Source organism: Phyllobates terribilis, unplaced genomic scaffold (genome assembly GCF_046119375.1).
Source record: "Phyllobates terribilis strain yellow unplaced genomic scaffold, ASM4611937v1 Scaffold_11__3_contigs__length_659146591, whole genome shotgun sequence".
In the NCBI taxonomy this organism is placed as follows: Eukaryota; Metazoa; Chordata; class Amphibia; order Anura; family Dendrobatidae; genus Phyllobates; species Phyllobates terribilis.
In genome coordinates, this window is record NW_027362771.1 from 532,485,289 (window position 1) to 532,506,413 (window position 21,125).

The 21,125-nt window shown below is 39.1% G+C and overlaps 1 protein-coding gene across 1 annotated transcript in view; it reads right to left on the reverse strand.

The window, feature by feature from the left end:
• Positions 1 to 18,260, reverse strand: part of NPC1L1 (NPC1 like intracellular cholesterol transporter 1) — a 34,062-nt gene extending 15,802 nt beyond the window's left edge. The window contains exons 1-13 of the mRNA XM_073653765.1: positions 18,028 to 18,260; positions 15,716 to 17,050; positions 11,697 to 11,911; positions 11,220 to 11,320; positions 10,345 to 10,517; positions 9,981 to 10,109; positions 6,727 to 6,909; positions 6,177 to 6,291; positions 5,937 to 6,064; positions 5,678 to 5,815; positions 5,463 to 5,552; positions 3,407 to 3,597; positions 645 to 763 (exon numbers count right to left, since the gene is read on the reverse strand). Of these exons, the coding sequence (XP_073509866.1) occupies positions 645 to 763; positions 3,407 to 3,597; positions 5,463 to 5,552; positions 5,678 to 5,815; positions 5,937 to 6,064; positions 6,177 to 6,291; positions 6,727 to 6,909; positions 9,981 to 10,109; positions 10,345 to 10,517; positions 11,220 to 11,320; positions 11,697 to 11,911; positions 15,716 to 17,050; positions 18,028 to 18,081 (2,971 nt within the window). The 5' untranslated portion in view covers positions 18,082 to 18,260. The remainder of the gene's footprint in view (positions 1 to 644; positions 764 to 3,406; positions 3,598 to 5,462; positions 5,553 to 5,677; positions 5,816 to 5,936; positions 6,065 to 6,176; positions 6,292 to 6,726; positions 6,910 to 9,980; positions 10,110 to 10,344; positions 10,518 to 11,219; positions 11,321 to 11,696; positions 11,912 to 15,715; positions 17,051 to 18,027) is intronic.
• Positions 18,261 to 21,125: the final 2,865 nt, after the last annotated feature.

Genomic DNA, 21,125 nt, shown 5'->3' on the forward strand with positions numbered 1-21,125 from the left:
TGTTTTTTTCAATGGGGAGAGACAAAAGTGTTTCAATTCAACATGTCTGATTTGCCTTTACCCCAACATCATCTGTTGGGGGAGATTTGGCCGACTTTGCTCTAATGTATATTGGGGTTTTTTGAATTTGCTGATGTTAGAGTAAGGAAGGGGTTAATGTCTTCAGGTCTCCAAATGTGGTAGATCTAACCAGAATATACTAAAACGGGAACTGTTTAGGGCTGAGAGGACACAGGGATTGTCTTTCACAAATTACCTAACTATGAATTCTGCTATTATGTATGAACCCTCTAACTTTATGTAAAGAACGCCTATATTCATGAAGGGTATAAATAAATGAACACTCAGGCAATTGTAGGAGATTGTTGGAAATCACAAACTTGTGTATTACTTCTGTTCTAGACTGAGTGCCAGAAACGTCTAAATTTGAGTTAGGGCTCCTGGTAATAACTCAACTTTTCTGGAAAATTGTGCCTTCATTCTCCACCTCATGTAGGAATGGTTTTCAGCCACATCATGGAATCCTACCCTAAAGACATCTACACTGCTATTCATTACAAAAACTCATCCAAATAAGACATTATTACCGGGTAGTTGTGTTGTGATTGTTTTGTGTTCCTTCTCATGCCGTAGCTAATACTTACGGGAAGTGGAGGAGCAGAATGTGCCATTGCTGTTAAATAATCTGCAGCAATCCGATATGGGATTTAGCCAATCCAGAAAATCATCAACCCAGGACGAAGCTGGGACCGCCAAGTAAGATCTGAAAAGAGACAGAGCCATACAATAATTAATGTTGTTTCAGCTCAATAGGAGAACAATGTACAAGACCAGAACGAGATTTTTTTTTACAATTTATTATATGGTACAGTGTGGAACCTGAACCGCAAAACTAAAGCAAATAAGGTACAATCCATGTGAATGAGGTCTTGAAACCCCATGCTGAAAAATTCCGTATCCTGTGTAGGGTGAAATCCAAAATAAATCCACAGCACAATCTTCTACATATTTGGATTTTTGTTGTGGAATTGACAAAAGATCCACAAGAGATTTTTTTTTCACCAGGTGTGCATCTACCCTTCAATGGGTATTCCCATATCCTGCGAATATGCCATTAAAGGGGTTGTCCAGTACTGAATAATTGATGAGTTATCCATGTAGCATCATCAATATGAGATTGGAGGGGATCCGACACCCGGCACCACTACAGGTCAGCTGAACACTGCAAAGATATAAGCGATGTAAGGGCAAAACACAGCAGTCGCCATCATTGCTTGAGTGGAAGATAAAGTGCAGTACTCACAGCAGCCAGTGAAACATGTATGGCGCTGCTGCGTTCCGACCTGTACTGCGCTTAGCTCCAGCCGCTGTCGGAGCAGTTTTCAGTTGTGCACGATGGTGGTGACAGATGTTGGGCGCCCACAGATCTTTGAATTTTACGTTTGTATTATAATAGTTAACCTCCTAGATTTCTCTGTATAGGGTCAATAGGACCATTATTTATCTCATAAATTAAGCCCCATTGCATGCTGCTTTCAGTAATTGAAAAAAAATGAATGAAAATTCAGACTATACTGATAGTAACAAGCTTTGGGACCGGTTTTTGATGGGACCTGCATCTACTATACATTTATGGGATATGCTGTTGATATATATCATGAATATACAATATGGGAATACCCCTTTAAATATCGTTCACAAGTGTTAAGACCAAGTTGTAAAATTCTTCAATTTCCAGGAACAATAATTATAATAATCAGTGTTATATTTAATGAATTGCAATGAAGTCCAAAGACTATTCTATGTATTATACACAATCAAGGGTATGATTAGATGAGTGAGTGTGCACAGAGGTAACTGGGCTTTCACCTGAGATAAGCTGTGACTCAGGGTGTGAACAGTAGATAGCACAATGATGAAGGAAGAGCACAGATGAGGTAGATAATCCTTACATTCCATTCACACGTAGCAGTTAGCAAGGTAGTTATTTTTCCAATAGCTACCATTAGGGAGAGACAGTACACTCCCTGCATTTATTTGATAGTCTTCACATCCCACCAAGTCAGATTCTTTTTTTGATGGTCTAAACTTTCTATAGTGAAAGTCACTGTAATTTTTTTGTTAGATTACTTTTACCATACATCAAATACATATATAAATAATCTATTATACATTTTATATATATATATATATATATATATATTATATTATATTATGGTATATATAATATGTTTCTAGCAAGAGGCACCAATAATCAAACCGACTAATTATTATCTGATTGGTGTAATTAACAGTGCATCTATGGCAAGATTTATATCACATGTCCTAACATTCAATTCTGGATATTCAGAGGCCAAACTATTAAATTGGAACCTGCCAGGGGAATTTTATTACTGAAACTAGTGTTATGACTGTTTGAATCTTAGTACAACAATAAAAATGAGACCTGGCTTGTAGTAATCCGATGTGCCGTCCCTGAGAAATTAAAGAGCACCTGTCATTTCCTCTGAAAAATAGTTAAATACTTTATGAAAATCCCTAAGCTTCCCTGATTCTGGCTTTCTTTTCCGTCTTGCTCTGCGTTGCTCCATTGAAGAGATATTTACTTTTTTTTTCTGTAGTGCACTATGTAAAATCTCTGCCTTGCAGTCCAACTGGGCATTTCTTCAGTGTCTTCTCAACGGGAGTGTGCTTTCATCCCTCCCTCTCAGACGCTGCCAATCACAGCTCAGCAAGCATCTGATCTAGCAGTCTAGCAGTCTCAAGCTGTGATTGGCAGAATCTGGTAGGGAGGGATGAAAGTACACGCCCCAAAAGAAGAGTCTGAAGTAACGCCCAGTTGGACCGCAAAACAGAGATTTCACATAGTGCGCTCCAGAAGAATCAAATATGAATATCTCTGCAATGGAGTGACGCAGCGCAAAACAGAAAAGAGCGGCAGAATCAGGAAAGGTCAGAGATTCTTAGAAGGTATTTAACGCAATTTTTTAAGCAAGTAACAGGTCCTTTTTAAGCTTTGAATTCACACGTAAATTACCCTGAATTTGCACTGGGGGGTGTTGATGCATTCATAGTTTATCAGCATTTCCTTAGTACTCTTCCAACAAGACAAGCATACTTTTTATTTTGCAACTTGGGTCTTTACAGGAATACGACTAGTTTCAGTATTAATATCACCCTGACAGGTTCCCTTTAAGATCATTGGATTATTGCAATGAGATCATCATCAGTACCAAGTATAGCAATGGTCAGGGGTGCACACTGTTGGCAAGTACAATATGAGCATTTTAGCTGTGACCACTACACCACCCCACAAAAAATACTATACTATAAGTATATACTAGATGAAACAAGCTAGGATATTCATCTCAAGGTTCAATGTCACGCTTATCTCAGCAGCATTTACCTGTCCGGATAATCAGTAGCATACTGTATCTTCTGTGTCATTGAGTTATTATCACAGCCTGCGCTGGAGCAGATACCATTTATTCCATCTAATGAGGAAAAGTTATATCCAGCTGTGGTCACAAAGTACGTAGGGACTCCGACCTCAAAATACGTATTCAGATTATTAAAATAATTAAGTACATAGGAATCCTGTGGAGAGATAATTCATGCAAAAATTTGATGTATGAAAGAAAATACGTTGCATTTCTATATTAAACTTTCAGAGCTGTCAGCAGCAAATCCGCAGCAGAAATCGATACAAATCTTAATACATCGTTTGAAAAGACCCTATTGGCGTATTTATAGTCTTCCCTCTCTAGGAGGTCTTCTCCCACATCACATTGTATCATGGACTGCACTTTGTAGCTTCCAGTTACTCTCAAGAGGGAAAGCCGAATTTTAGCTGGACTTTGGCCAATGCGATAACACCTCTCCAACATACAAAAATCACTCAAATAATAAATACAGCCCAGACAAAGGGGTTAGAATTTTTGGAGAGGAACGTGTATAGATATGTATAAAAATAAAATAAAGCGTCACTTACCATAAGGCCACGTTCACACATTATGTATTTGGTCAGTTTTTTACCTCAGTATTTGTAAGACAAAACCAGGAGCGGAACAATCAGAGGAAAAGTATAATAGAAACACGTCACCACTTCTGTATTTATCACCCACTCCTGGTTTTGGCTTACAAATACTGAGGTAAAAAACTGACCAAATACTGAACGTGTGAACGTGGCCTAAGGGTTAAATTCCTATCCCCAGATACTATGAACTTCCCAAGCCTCAGCCTCCCCAGCACTATTTCCCACCCAGCCATATCTTCCTCTGCTTGATGTACTGCTCACTGACTGTGGGGTCAAGCCGGTGAGCTGTCAATCAAACAGGGGAAGGTGGAGCTGTGTGGAGAATAGTCAGGAGGCAGAGGCTTTGGAAGTGCTCTGACCACACCCAGAGCCAAAGTTGAATATGAATTAAACAGCTGGATTTTTTTTTTAGTCAGGGAGCAACATATTGCATAAATACATAAATAAAGGTGTGGATGACATTATCTTTCAGAGAGCAACATGACCATAAAAACAGTTTGGGGGTTGAATTGTGTTGACAGGTTCACTTTAATCAGTCCAATAGGCAAAGCCTATTGCTCTATGGTAAGTGCTATTTTTTTCTCCAGTGCACTAAATGTAATTGGTCATTATGCCCAGGGTTGGACTGCCCCACCAGATAACCGGTGAATCCTCCGGTGGGCCCTGGCTTCTCCTTCAGGAGAGTTCATAGTGCAAACCTTGCAGTTGCTATGGGGCTCTTTAGTAGGGGATAAAGATGGGCCCTCAGAATCAAATCCTCTGGTGGGCCTAAAGTTCTTCTGTCTGACACTCCTTATGCCCCATCAAAAATTACACCCCCTCAAGCTGGCACCCTAGACACTTCATTATCCCAACCCTGCAGAAGTACTGCAGCATGAACTCCCAGAATCTGTACTGCATGCTATGCAAAAGTGTCGCTTTAAAGGGGTTTTCCAAGCTGCTCAATCTCTATAAGTTAGAACGATTCCTTGGACCACAAGAAGATCATAAAGTTTCCAGCTTTAGCCCTCAGTGATCATCTCTAATTTGAAGAAAACCTTGTCAGCAAGTGTTCAAATTCCCTGCAGCACCACCACAGGAGAAATGAAGTATTACACAGAGTCCATTCAAAGTCATGGTGTGTGTGTGTGTAAAGCAGGTCAGGACAGGTCCTCCACAGAAAGGGACGCTCCTTGTAAATGAAATGATGGGATCCTAAACAGAGGGCCCCTCTCTATTAGCTCAAAGTCCTATAATACGGTACATAATTTGGGTTTTCTAAAATGGAAAACCCGCTTACAATAGCGCTTTTACCACTGTGACAATCAGTTTTCATAGTGTTATAAAGGTGGAAAAGACCCCAGACCCAAGCTTATCATCCATTTCTGCATCGGTCAGCATCACTTTGGTTTGGTATCATGTATGCAGAGATAAATAATCTATTTACCAGGGGTACAGACAGCTCCTGATTTAGGCCCACGCGAGAATACATCATGAAATATATCCCACAGCAGAAGAGGAAGATGAACAAAATCATCTGTGAAGAGAGAAGCACACGGCGATCAGTAGGGGATGTAACGTGGAAGTACAAAAGCAAAGTAATGGATCATGTGCAGATAAAAAAGATACTAAATTGGGCATTATGGATTATCGATTACTCACCACTATCACTCGGCTGAATGAATTCAGAAGAATGGGACAATAGACTTTCTTCATGAAAGAGACCAGAAGCCCCTTAGATTTCTTCTTGGGTTTTTCAGTTTTGCTTTTGACACAGCAGCAGAAATCAAATCTATTCGCCTATTGGAAGAGTACAGTGGAAATAATGATCAATCATATGAGGTAATGTATAATGTTATCCTAACCCGGCATCTGCCCATGATGTAGTCTTCACCCCGGTGCCCCAGGTTCCTCATGTTACCTCTTGCCGCTTAGCATCTAAAGACACGAGGGCCACAAACATGGAGATCTGCAGGATGAAATCAAAGAGGATGGAAAGGGCGGCATTCAGGGCGAAGGTCCGAACAGCAGGCATTTGTGTCAGGGAACCTGCACCAAAGAAGGTAATTCAAGATGTGACATGGTGCAGAAAATGTTAAAACCTGAAAGCAAGTCTACAATGATAGCTACACCCTAGTAGACACATTAAAGCTATTATTACCCAAGAAAAAGCACAGCGACTCCGACAGGCTGCAAAGTAGCATGCTGGGGGCCACACCACCAAGGACCCTTCCAATGTGTTCCTCTCGTCGTTCACCCTCCCGACGTTCATCTCTCTGAAAGAAGAACATTTTTTATACTGTAGATAAGAACTTATTGGACTTAATATACGGTAACATATATATAATATATAATTTTCATGGTAAACTGAAATGAGGCATCCACACATAGTTGGGTGAATATACGTTTCTGCTCAGGGAAATAAATAGGAGGAATGATCCCCTTGATTGCTCCTTTATTGAAGAAGGAAGTCTCTTTGTTCGCTTAAAAATCTGACATCGACCTAGGGAAGTTCATCAGGCCCATGTTTGTTAAGATTAGGATTCAGGGTCCCACTTCAGCCAACCTAAGCTGTAGCTCTCTTCTAATGATCTACATATTCATGGTACTGTACATATGTTCCTGGTTTCTTTTTGTATGGTCAGCCCATTTATCTCAAGAAGACTAGATAGATTTCAGTAATGATGAGATTTTTAAAGAAATTGTTTTACCTGAAGCTCAAGGACAAAGATAAAAATGTTATCAGCTCCCACTGCTAGAACCAAGAAAGGCACAACTTCCACAATGATCAGTGATGATTCTATCCCAATGTAGCTAAAGAAACCCATTGCTGCCAAAACGGCTCCTAAGACAACCAGAATTCCACCCAGACCGAGGGTCACTTTAGAGTCCACCTGAGGAAAAGTAATAGTCATTACAATGGTGTGCGATGGAGTTATAAACTATAAGGTACAAGAGCATGAATTTGACTGAAAGAACATTTTTGAAATATAATTGTCTGACTGGTCTTCCTTCGGGTTATTTTCTTACTAGTTCAGAAAAGGTCTGGTTTGGATATCTTATTCTCCTTTGGTAGAAGTCTTAGGCTTTGGTTGATCTTGACATCATGAAAGTATGGAGAAGCCCACCCTTGATGACAATTGACTATATAGGTTCTGAACATCAGGATTAGTGATGAGCGAGTATGTTCTGTTAACCCTTTTGGCGAGCTCGGGTGCTCTCCGAGTATCTTCAGCAGTGCTTGGTGTTATGTTTTAGTCACTCATTGCTCATGATTTGCGACTGTTTGACAGCTTTAATACATGTGAGGAATGCCTAAGAAGTAGATATTCCTCACATGTATTAAAGCTGTGAAACAGTCGCAATTCATGAGCACGAAGTGATTAAAACATAATAGCCGAGCACGCTGAAGATACTCGGAAAACACCCGAGCATGCTCTTAAATCTCGAGTAACAAGCATGCTCGCTCATCACTAATCGGGATACCTACACTATTAAAAGAACCAGACTAAGTCCTCCAAATGTTTCTTCTACTCTTATACAATTGTGCTCAAAAGTTTACATAACCCTGCAGAATTTTTCCTTTCTTGGCCTTGTTTCAGAGAATATGAATGATAACAAAAAAACTTTTTCTCCACTCATGGTTATTGGTTGGGTGAAGCCATTTATTGTCAAACTACTGTGTTTTCTCTTTTTAAATCTTAATGACAACCAAAAACATCCAAATGAACCTGATCAAAAGTTCAAATACCCCAGTTCTTAATACCGTGTATTGCTCCCTCTAACATCAATGACAGCTTAACGTCTTTTGTGGTAGTTGTGGATGAGGTTCTTTGTTTTCTCAGATGGTAAAGCTTCCCATTCTTATTGGAAAAAAGCCTCCAGTTCCTGGAAATTCCTGTGCGCTTGAGATCTCCCCAGAGTGGCTCAATGATATTGAGGTCAGGAGACTGAGATGGCCACTCCAGAACCTTCACTTTGTTCTGCTGTAGCCAATGACAGGTCGACTTGGCCTTGTGTTTTGGATCGTTGTCATATTGGAACGTCCAAGTACATTCCATGCGCAGCTTCTGGGATGATGAGTGCAAATTTGCATCCAGTATTTGCTGATAATGTGCTGCATTCATCTTTCCTTCAACTTTTACCAAGTTTCCTGTGCCTTTGTAGCTCACACATCCCCAAAACATCAGTGATCCACCTCTGTGCTTTACTGTAGGAATGATGTTCCTTTCATCATAGGCCTTGTTGACCTCTCTCCAAATGTAGAGTTTATGGTTGTGGACAAAAAGTTACATTTTGGTCTCATCACTCATAATTACCTTGTTCCAGAAGTTTTGAGGCTTGTCTCTGTGCTGTTTGGCGTATTGTAGGCGAGATACTTTGTGGCATTTGCACAGTAATGGCTTTCTTCTGGCGACTCGACCATGCAGCCTCCTTATCATGCATCTTGAAACAGCCACACAGCAAGTTTTCAGAGAGTCCTGAATTTCAGCCGATGTTATTTGTGTGTTTTTCTTTGCATCCCGAACAATTTTCCTTGCAGTTGTGGCCGAAATTTTTGTTGGTCCACCTGACCGTGGTTTGGTTTTTACAGAGCCCCTGATTTTCCATTTGTTAATCACAGTTTCAACACTGCTGACTGGCATTATTAATTCCTTGGATATTTTTTTGTATCCCTTTCCTGTGTTTCATTCATATTCTCTGAAACAAGGCCAAGAAAGGAAAAATTCTGCAGGGGTATGTAAACTTTTGAGCACAATTCTATAAGAGTAGAAGAAACATTTGGAGGACTTAGTCTGGTTCTTTTAATAGTGTAGGTATCCCGATTAGTGATGAGCGATACAACAATTGAACTCCCTTTTCCTGTAGATCCATTGACAATTCTTTTGATTTCCACATGACTCACAATCCAGAAACGTCAGTGGTTATATGAAAGATGCATGAGTCTGTCTGGATCCCAGAAACTCACTCAGCTTTTATGCACACACACTGATTACAAGCAAACAGGTAACAGGTGAAGATGTTACCTTTAGTAGCCATTCAAACCCATTTGTGTCAAATTCTGTGCATGTTATCAGGCTAAAATCACCAGGGTATGTGAACTTTTGATATGGGTCATTTGGATATTTTTGGTTGTCATTAAGATTTAAAAAGAGAAAACACAGTAGTTTGACAATAAATGGCTTCACCCAACCAATAACCATGAGTGGAGAAAAAGTTTTTTTGTTATCGTTCATATTCTCTGAAACAAGGCCAAGAAAGGAAAAATTCTGCCGGGGTATGTAAACTTTTCAGCACAACTGTATATACTGTCAGAAGAAAGCTGGCTCAGGTTAAAGTATTGGTATGTTTGGCGTGTTGGGCTAATGTTTGAAGCTGCCCAATTTATCATTGAATTGGTCTACCAGATTCATGTAGGCATGCAAACTGTCCTATGAGGATAGAAGTGGATTGAAGCGAGCATCAGGGATGACCATGCCCAAACTTGGAACAAGAACTTACTAAGGAGAAGATCTATCGAAAGGGTCTAATGTAAATCTAATTCAGTCATAGAGGCTAAAATCTTACCTCGAAGAACATTTTATACTCTGGGAATGACACACATGGAGAGGTAAGTGGTAGCCAGAGTCAGAGGGTGGATAGGCAGAAACAGTTTTTGAGCACCTTGCCTTTCAACTATGCTTTGGCAAGAGCCAGGTGATTGCAATAGAGGAGAAGTACAATTTTTTTTTTATCATGGTACGCGGCCACATTGCCAGTAGTGCTCCCGTGTAACACAAGCTTCTCAGGAGGGTGAGCCCCTCTTTTCCGTGTGCAGGAAAATTCTAAAGTGTACATTTTTAGCATTCTCTTGACATCATACTCCAGCCCAGCCAATCAATGGATTCTGCAAAATTTGAACAGGTCTAACAAAAAAAAAATCTAATTGATATGTGCGAAATAAAAAATATGAAGTTTGTCTCACCAGCACTCTCCGACAACTGCTGTACTCTCCCAGGGCAAAGGCAATGTACAAGAAGATCACCAGGTAACTAATGGCAAAAATGGGAATGTCTTCCGTTGTGGTTCGACTGATTTCATCCTCCAGAGATCTCTGTTGACAAAACAAAATGAGATATTACTGAAAAAGAAGAGAATTTTAACAGACAAAGACTGAAGTAAAGTTAACAGGTGATGTTTGAATATGAAATAGTTGAAAACTACTGTCAATAAAATACCAAGTGCAGGAAAATGTCAAAAATTCCAATGAAAATGAAAATTCTCATACTTGGTCAAGCCTATATACTTATCCATAAGTTTCGTTAATGCTGGTGTGGAAAGACACTTACTTCTGCCATGTATGCAAAGGTGAAATTACTTTTTGGATTGTCCAAATATTCTCGCAGAATGTCTAGGAATTTCTGCTCCCAAACCATGACATAGTCAAACTTAGGGTCAGAACGTGGGAAATTGTTCAAAGAAATGGTCAAAATCAAAGCTTCGGATTCCGAGAAACGGTTGTCTGAGGGCAAAGAGTAAAAGATTATTGGAGATACTAGTGAGAAGCTAGCCAGAAGTTGTCACCTGTCCTTCCAAAACGACTGAATGGCAAAATATTTTAGCCATACCGGAATAAATCTCCTAGCTCCCAATCTGAATTATTATAAATCTGGATAACAATTCATTGAAACTGTAATTTTGGCCATATTCAAAGTTTTTTCATAGCCTCCAATTAATTAATGACCAAAATCCAAAGCCATAAGTAGACATAGCCAACAAAAGTTATACATATCTCCTCCATGACAGTCATTCGAATGATTTGCCAACTAAATGATACAAGAATGATCCAGGCCAACACTTCTGAGTCTGGCTTAAAGAGGGCAATTCTGTTCAGAGCTACACTAATGCGATATCTAGTATACGATGAATCGATGATTAGTTCTAGCTTTAATTATTGGATTAAAAATGGAAAGAATAATCCAACTGGTTGCAACTGGTAATTCTCCAAATTTCTGCCTTAACTACATGAGTATACCATGTCTAAGGACACTTGTTTGTCTAAAACGCGTACATTTTTGCCTTCATGCAATATTTTTAATGTAGCTGGAACCTTTCAAACTGTACTAATAAATTAGAGAAGTTCTATATCCAAGCGGCTAGATACCTTCGTTTGCTTTAACTACATGAGACCTAAGTTACTATATATAAAATAAGAGAGTGTTACCATCATAACCACCCACGGCGAGGAAGGGGAAGACCGGCGCACCGTAATCTGCCATACAGCTCAGTTCCAGGTCTGTAATATCCTTAAACGACAGTGGTGAACTGCAACAAAAAAAAGTATATTTGGTTTCATTGATTTGATATTTTGAAGACTCTAGCAGCCCAACCAATCTTAAAAATGAAAGGGCTCCATTTTGTCTGCACAGTGCCTTTCCTGACGAATAGAAAATGCTGCCGATTTGTGAAGGGGATGGTAGTGGGGGGGTAAAATGTAGTATTACGATAAATCAATCCTGAAAAATGGTTGGAAGGAGGCAATGCCATGAATGGTTGACCATCTATTTTGCTGAACTTGAACAACCAGGGATGGCGGGGTGCATTGTGAAATCCCTATCCCACTAGTTCCTTGCAAAATGTGTAATATCCCCATAGTATAGTATTTCTGGTCCTCCAGCACTTGAATGAACCTAATACTTACTTGACACAATACATGAAATGATCCCTCCAGCCAACACGACCTGTTTCTCCAGATGTTGTTTGTGTCACCTCCATGTTGAACCTCGTTACGTTGTTCTGGAAGTATTGCATCAAGCTATTTACTGCACAGTCGGTTGATGTGGGATTTGTAGGATTCAGGGGTGCATAGCAAATATCCTTCAAGCTGACATTCACTTTATGCTTCTCTGACCATACCTGGAAGGAAAGAAAATTAAGACATGACCCTCTGCTCAAAAAGAGTATCTCAAGATCTATAGAAAAGCTTGGCTTGCCTACCTTGATATCATCAAAGGAAATAATGGGGGGGGGAACACATTTCCGATGAATGGGGAACCTTCTTATACCCATTTGACACATGGTTGTAAGATGACCACCAGAGTGGGTGCCACTATGTGTTCTATCTAGTAGAAGGGTGTCCTTAAAGTGGATTTGTCATCAGATTTTACAACACAAACTGTAGACACTATTAAATAGATCTCCTAGACCCGGTGAGGTTGGCGCACTTACTTTAAAAAAACATGTCAGAATGGCCGTATAATCCTCAAATTAAAAGGAGTATTTTATGAGTCCAGTAAGAGCTGGACTCACATTGTAATCCTAATATTAGGCAGGGAAAATTAAAAAAAAAAGGATTATACAGCAATTTACAGATAGGTATTCTCTGACAGTGATCTGCCCAAACTCATCGTTTGTCTGTTTTTGTTTTTCTTTTTGTTTTGTTTTTATTTTTTTGTACTTTTTGTGGTTGTGGTGTGGGTTTAGTTTTTCTAGATGTTTTTGTTTGATTCATCATGTGTGACTTTTCAAAAATTCCACAAAATTGTTGTTCCGTTGTACTCCCACCCCACTCCTCCCCAAAGTGATTTTATGTACCTTAGAAATTTTTGTGACATTTTTGTGACATTTTGTAAAATGTCCACATTAAAAAGTCACAAAAAGGGTTCAAGACTTTTTTCCATTGTGCAAAAGCAAAATTCATTAACCGTATGTACCATTTTGAAGAATTTGGCACAAAAACGACTACAAATACCACTAGCAAAAAAAGGAAATGTGACATAAAAAAAACCTCCGCAAATGATGAATCGGGATCTTAATGTCTGATCATGAGAGTCCCAGCAAGCGCACCCCAGTGTTTAGACAGTGACCTGTGATGTGCTCTCAACTCTTCTTATGAGTAAACCCCTTAAATTATCTTCTAGGATTTTTTGAAAAGAAATATTCTACTATCAGCACATCTTATCTCAAGCATTAGTCTTGTGTCCTGGTCATACACAATCTTTTAAACATTACACAATCTTTACAATTACAAAAATGTATTACACTGATGAGGGGCAACACCCCAAAACACTGTGTCTACAAATTGAGATTCTGATTTGGCTTTTCTCCTAAGTCATGTGGCAAGGCTCATTAAAGAGTCGATATTGACTTTTAGGAGTTTACTTCCAATAGGTGGCACTAGAGTTCAAGTCCTCTTCCTCTCTGAAGAGACAATTTGCATATTTAATTTCCCAGGGGATCATGCATGGTGTATATGTCTTCTCACTCTGACATGCCAGGCCTTGATTGTCACTCTCCAGGAGGAAAAACCTTACCCCTTAGATCCCAGTCAAATCTGATCTCATGATTTGCACTGATTAGGGGCAGAACCCCGAAACACGTCTCTGCAAACTGAGATTCTGGTTTGGTTTTTATCCTAAGTCATATGACAAGGCTCGTAAAGGGGTCAATATTATAGCCTTTTAGGATTGCTACTTCCAATAGGTGGCACTAGAGTTCAATTCCTCTTCCTCTCTGAGGAGGCAATTTGCATATATGTTAAAGTGAAACTCCAGTATTAATAAATATTACAATAGGCCAATGTAAAATCAAGCAAAACATCACTGATATCAAAGACAAGTAATGAATATCTTCGAGCTTTAGAATAAGAGAATAATGCAAATCACTGTAAAGTATCTGCTCCATAATGTGTACTACTCCTGCCAATCACCATTGGGTATCCACCATTACTGAGAACCCTGGAGATTCTGCTGCTGTGTATGATTACTAATAAAATGCTGGAGAAACTTTTTCTAATGCTATGGTGATCACTTTTCAATTCACCTTGGCCAATGATTCATCTTCAAAAACCGACGTGCACCAATTTCCAATTTTAGGCCGGGGTCACAAGAGTGTATGTTCCCTCTTGCGAGAAAATCGGGCCAATTATGCTAATGACACTCGGCTCAAACTCTGTCAGAGTTTGATCCGAGTTTCATCTGAGTGTGATCCAATTCTCACGCATGAGAGAATCACAGCACTGGTGAGGAGAAGATGGAGAACTTAATGTCTCCGTCTTCTCCATTGTCTCTGTCCATCTTCTCCATAGTCTATGTGAACGTATATCGGACTGAACTGGGGTGACATCTGAGTGCAGTCCGATGTTTCACATGCACCCACAGACTTGTATGGGTGTGCGTGATCTGAATATCAGAGCCACACATCATGATGACATTGTTTTTTCATGATGAATCGGCATGAGAAAATAATAGCAGATCTATCAGAGAGCACTCGGCTGTGTTATACGCCAGTGTGAGTGACACCAACTTCAAGTCTATGCCAAATCCATCAGCAACTCCATGTCTCTTGGCCTCCATGACATCAACGTACATAACTAGCGTATATAGTGACTTGTATGAGTAGACTATGAATTATTGAGCAATATTTAATAGTCTGTAAATCAGAGAATGACATTACCGTATATCTCTACATCTAGATAAACAGAGGAAGCCACGTATATACTACTATGTGCTCCCCGCTGCCCATGCAATAAATTAAGGAATCCTATTTGCTAACATCGAATGAATGGGAACTTTTTATGAATCACATTACTTACTAATCCACAGATCTAAATCTGAATCTATTATTTATTCCTTACTGAAACACTGGTGCTTTCCATTGGCATAAATACCATGGAGGCAGACAAGACAATATGTGGCCCTAAAGAAGGGGCCCGAAATAAGAGTCCTCCATCCTTCATTAATATGGGTTTTGCTAAACAACATAAGTTTTTCTCTCCACAGAGCAAATATAGGAATGGGAAAACAGCTTAAAATCTGATTTAAAGGGAATCTGTCACCAGGTTTTTGCCACCTAAGCTCCAGTCTAGTGATACATCGCTGGAATCAGGGTCTCTGACCCTACATCATACTGCTATCAGATGGGAGATATCAAAAAAAGGGTGATACATTCCCTTATTTGTTTTATTCTGCAAGATATGAGTAAAAGAGTTGATAAGCACCTGTCCGTCCTAGTACCAGGATGGCATGGAAATATCAACCACCACCAGGAGGTGCCAACTCCTTAATGATTGCATTAAATTATTATTCCTTCTAGATGGACAGTTATCACTTGAGCTTTAGATCAGAAGTATTAGAGCATTAGATCAGATCAACATTAAAGATTAGAAGTTTCGGTAAGTTGTAACATATGTATTAGGATTGGAGTTAAGTGACTACTTCAAGATGTCCATAAACCTTCAATAGTTGTTGGTCCACAGCCATTTTTCCTGATTATCTCATACCCATGAGCGCTTGGTAAAAGCCGTGTATTGTCAATGGGAAGAAGGGAGAACAAAAGGATGGGGCATTGAAATTCAACATGCTCGACCCCTCTTCCTCCTGACATCATCTGCTAGGAGAAAGGCAAGAAGCCCCTATATGCATAACACAGTGGGCCAGTCCCATCGAAATCAGTATGTTTGGATGATTTTCTCTAATGTACATTTGAGCCTTTAAGCTTGAAATATACTGTACATGAAATATTAACATTCAGATTATTGACAGATCCATGTTATTTTAGTGGGATCTGCTGATATTATTCTATGTATGACCACTGAAGATCTCAGGTTCTCAGCAGATCTCACCAAATTTAGCGTGATCTGCCAATGGTTTTCAAATAAACATCTTACTACTGCCTGAGACCTTCATCTCCAAGATGAACTGACCGTAGTTGTACACTTACTTCAATATTTTGCAGCTGGGTCTGCAGGTCCAGAAGTTCCAGTAGGATATCCTTGGAGAGAATTCCACTGAAATTCAGTTTTCCAAAGAAGATGGAATCGTAAGAGTATGAAGGTTGGTTCTTAGCTGTGATGATTAACTGGTTAGTTCTGAAGAATGGACCAAAATTTGCATCATGAAAGTCCTTTTCCTGTCTGGCTCTACTGTTTGGTGCTGACCACAGTTCCACTGGATCTGTAGTCAATTTAATTAAAGCCATGCCCGCTGAGAGAATAGCAACTACTACTACACTGATGCAAATGACCGTTTTAGGGTAAGTAGCTATACGAGTGCCCCACCATTGAAATGCCTTCTCCAACGATCGATTAGTCATGTAGCTCACTTTCTCTGAGCAGTTCAGGTCAGAATGTTGGACACGTGGTGGCTCTTTATTTTTTTTCTTGTCTTTCTTGCACTTTTCTGCTGCACAATCTATACCCAAAAACACTAAGAAGAAAAACAACAAAGTAGCAAAAACTACAATGCTTATTATCAAGTACCCATCTACATGTCCTAGTTTGAAAGGGTCTGGCAGTGGCTTTAGTGGAGGGACTTTTGGGCATGATTCTTTACAGTCCTGGCAAGTGCAAGCAGATTCTGAATCTCCCCCTGGTCCAACACTACAGCTCCACACTGTGCTATCATGTGGTATGATTCCTTCACGAACCTCAGTTGTATTATCTACAAGTTTGAAATCAATGACAAGCGGTGCCAACCCATTGCTGATGTCTCCTTGGAAGTCAAGCCAACGTTGAGTGGTACAAAACTCTGCTCCATATCTTCCACACATTGTAGAAATAGCAAACCCACCAGTGGCGGGCAAGCGGACATTCTTACAGGAGTCAAAAGTTCTGTCAGCAAATCGGGTCTCATAAAAGCACTCATATTCCAGTACGCCCATTTTAGTTTCCCCACTGACATTGAAAGGGTGTGTGCGGGCAACATTAATGAAAGTGCTCTGATTTGGGCTGCAGGTATTCTGGCAATGAATGTTCATAAAGTTTTCAGCACATGACGGACATCGACTCAAGATGGACATAGAAAGGGCGAAGCTATTCGTAAGGCTTAGCAGTTGTGCAGGGGAGCAGCAGGCATATGTGTCATTGTCACCATTGTACAGCATCGGGCAAACGTCTTTCAGTTGATTGAGGTGTAGCCCAGATAATTTCCTGGCTTTGGTGTTGGACTCACAAGGAATGTTTGTTACGAACAAAGGATTAGTCACCTCAGGATTTTTACCACAGTCCTCGTAAATGGAACAATATCCATTCTCTTTTGTGGTGGTCTTTCCTATAACCTATCGACAAAAAAAAAATGGAGTTGACAGGAAATATGGCAATGTTCTATCCGTACCATAGCAGTAACAAAACAATAACGTAAAATCTAGTAGGAAATTGCATCCGGGACTAGCACCCAGCATTACAGAGACAGGCTGAAAAACCAAAGTGAACTTTGTATGCAGATAGAGATAAAACAGAACAAAAACACACAAAAATGAAGATAAAGGTGACTATACAAAATAAAAAGAGATGACAAATGCACAATGAAGTCATGGAAATGGGAGCCAGAAGCTGCCTAAACATATACGAGCCATTGATGCCTGGTTTCTCAAAATGTTACTAAACTTCTTGGTCTTAATTAAGAAGAAGTTGGTTCTCTTTACCCAAGGCTTCTCGATAACTATGGACATAAGACAGTTTGGTCAGGAAATGTTTAGAGTTATAATAAAGTAAAGTTGGTTCTCTTTACCCAAGGCTTCTCGAAAACTATGGACATAAGACAGTTTGGTCAGGCAATGTTTAGAGCTATAATAAAGTACAAATGTATATTCTCTTCTAAGTGTCCTATCAGGTTACTTAGACCAAATGAACAAAAGTTGATCAAAGCTGCCTCTAGCCAAGTACATGAAATTCCTGTCTAAAAATCGGAAAAATACGGACTGTACAACCTTAGGACAACTGAAAATAGTTCTACATCTATAAAGGACCCAGTATTAAAATTAATACCAGATCAAATTATGGAATGACTGTAGCCTTGATATTGGTTCTATCAAAAGCAAGTTCGGATGGATGATTCAAAAACAATCTATCCATTGCATTCATAAGCTCCTGATGTGCACAGAACAAGCTTGCGAGGTTGCCATGCCATGGCCACTATACATATACAGCATACAGTACACATACCGCTGATTCTTTCACTGACCCATAGAAGTTTAGTATGTTCTGAAATTTTCCAAATCTATCAAAAATACTCAATTTTTAAATGGCTACCAACCTGCAGAGGGAACACAACTCCAAATATTACCAGTGCAAGAATCCTGGGAAGCATCTTTCTTTCCTACAAACTAGCCCACCGGGTGGGTGTCAGGAAAGCTGGATGATATCTGTGCCAGGAGCCGGGATGTTCAACTGTACAAGCAACGCTTACAATGCAATATTGATCGGAGTTTTTCTAGCTCAGGCTTTTGCACAGGAGCCAATTGGGACTGACAGATGTGATAAATTCTGCTTCTTATTAACTAGGAGAGGAATGGGTGGAGGGATGGCTCAGTCTACAGCATTCACTCACACAATGAGGGATAGTACTGAATCAATAGAGACCAAGTAACTGCTAGACATTTTCTGTAGATATGAGATAGATAGATAGATAGATAGAGGCTTGGACTGGCCCACAGGAGAACAGGAGAATCCTCCGGTGGGCCACCACCCTCTTATACGAGCAGTACATGGCACAATATACTTGAATCACTCTGTACAGACAAAGGCATTTCATTATTCATTTAATAATCTACCCAGTTCATTGTTATATAAATTTGTGATTGAGGATAATGTCACATTTGCATGTAGCTGAAAAGTGGGGCCCTGGAGTTGGTTACTGGTAGGCCCTTGGCACCCCAGTCCGACACTGGATAGATAGATAGATAGATAGATAGATAGATAGATAGATAGATGGCTGAATCCAGTTTTATTCGGGTCACTGGTCGATCAGAGTCCCAGTGAACCCTTCTCCAATTTTGATTTTTTTTCTCCTCACGATCCAAAAGCTATAACTTTTTTTATTTTCGGTCAAAAGAGTTGTGTCTGGGTTACATTCTTTGCAATAAGAGCTGTAGATTTTTTCATTACCGTGATTGGGTCTATACTACTTTTTGATCTCTTTTTATTCCATTTTTTTTCATAGGCAAAGGAACCATAAAATATAGATTCTGTTATTTCAATATTTTTATGTTTTAGCACTCATCATATGGGATAAATACTTTGATATCTTGTTAGTTTGTACAGTTACACACATGGCAATATCAAATATGTTTTATTTTTTTTTTAGATCTTATTTATGTTATTTACAGTCCTAGATAGATACTGTAGATGATAGATAGATAGATAGATAGATAGATAGATAGATAGATAGATAGATAGATAGATGGATAGAAAACCTACAATTACAGTTAAAAAAAAAAACCATTTTTGCTTCTAGGAATAAAGTTATGATACTTTTATGATACTTTTGTCTTTTTTAAACAGAATTACATTACCTAACTTTACAAAGTTACGAGGTTTCATAAATAGGAATCTAATCTTATACTGTACAGTGTCATTGAAGCCTCAAAAGATAGCCTAGTACAATGTGAATACCATCAGACAACGCTCATAAAACTCCATACAGTGCACAGAAATTAATATGAATACCAGTTTTTCTCGGTTGCTGTTCTGGTTTTTCTTTTATGTTATTTCCTTATTTGATTGTTTAATTTGGACATTATTTACTTTGATATGATGTGTGTTTTTGCAGTGATAACGACTGTTTTCCTGGCAATTAAAAGTGGGTATGTACTAGAGCTGTACAGTTGTATTATCTTTATCTTTGTATAGGCTGTAAAAATAAGATGATTTGATCATTAAAACAATTGAGTTTTACATCATCATTCCCTGCACATGGAACCAGAGCTGTAAGTAGCAGCACGACAATTATACACTAGGGGAGGACATAGCATTCCTTCAACATAGTGCTAGTGTCACAATCATATCAATTTTTGTAACTGGGAATTCTGGGTCTTTAGGAAAGTTGCTTAAGAGAAGGAAATGTTGTAAAAACAATTTCTAATAAAAAAAGAACCCTGCAGCAGCGGAACAAGGGGAGGACAAAGCATTACCATTATGCACTAGGGGAGGACAAAGCATTCCTAGAACTTAGTCAGTGTGTTAAAATGTCAAAATAATAATAATATTTGTTACTGGGACTTCTAGGAATTAAGAAAAGTTGCCTAAGAGAAGGAAATGTTGTGAAAAAAATTCTTGAAAAGAAATATGAAACCCGCCGCAGCAGAGCTATTGTGCACTAGGGGAGGACAAAGTATTCCTAGAAATTTCCAAGATTTTAGAAAATTTGTCTTAGAAAAAGGAAATGTAAAAAATATATAATCTTCTAAAAAAATATAAAACCTATGAGCATCAGTGGAACTAATGAACATTTGGAGAGCATAGCATTCTTAGAACTTAGTTCTAGAGTCAAAATATCACAATCATATGACTAGTGCTTAGAGGGATTTTCAGGAATTTAAGAAAGTTACTTAAAAGAAGGAAATATTGTAAAAAAAAATATGTAGAGTGGGGAAAATAAGTACAGTCCTGCTCATCGTTATTGGCACCCATGAAGTTTAAGTAAATAATGTGGAATATCGTCTGAAAAAGATGAATCAAGAGAAACAGTTTTTTTGTATAGAGCACTCGTGTTAAATACAAAAGAGCAAATGACAAACAATAATTGAAAACAAAAAACAATGGGAGGGAAAAATAGAAAAACCTAAAGCATGCTGTGTTACTGGTATTGGCACCCTTTACATTAATTTAGTATGAAAACACATTTTGACTCATCTGTGGTAAATTACAAAAGAGATTCACCTGTGATTAATTGTCGATGCCCATGTGACATGACTTAGCCAATGAAAGATGACTTCAGTGTTTTAAAAAGCCACATGGTAGGCCCTGTTCATTTGTCACAATGGTGAAGATAAAGGAGCTGTCTGAGGACATCAGAGCTGCTATTATTAGCAAACACAAGACTTCCAAAGGGTATAAGGCCATCTCCAAAGACCTTGGTATCCTAGTCTCAACAGTATGCAATGTTATTAAGAAGTTTGCCAAGCATGGAACCATCAAGAACCTCCCTGGACGTGGGGGAAAGAGGAAAATTGACGAGATTTCTTCGAAGGTTAGTGCGAATTGTTTAAAAAACACCACGTCAAACATCCAAAAACCTGAAGGCCAACTTGGAACAGTCTGGAGGCATGATTTCAACAAGTACCATACACCGCACAGTAAACCAAGCACAGCTTTAGGGGCAAAGGCCAAGGAAGAAACCATTGCTGAAGAAAA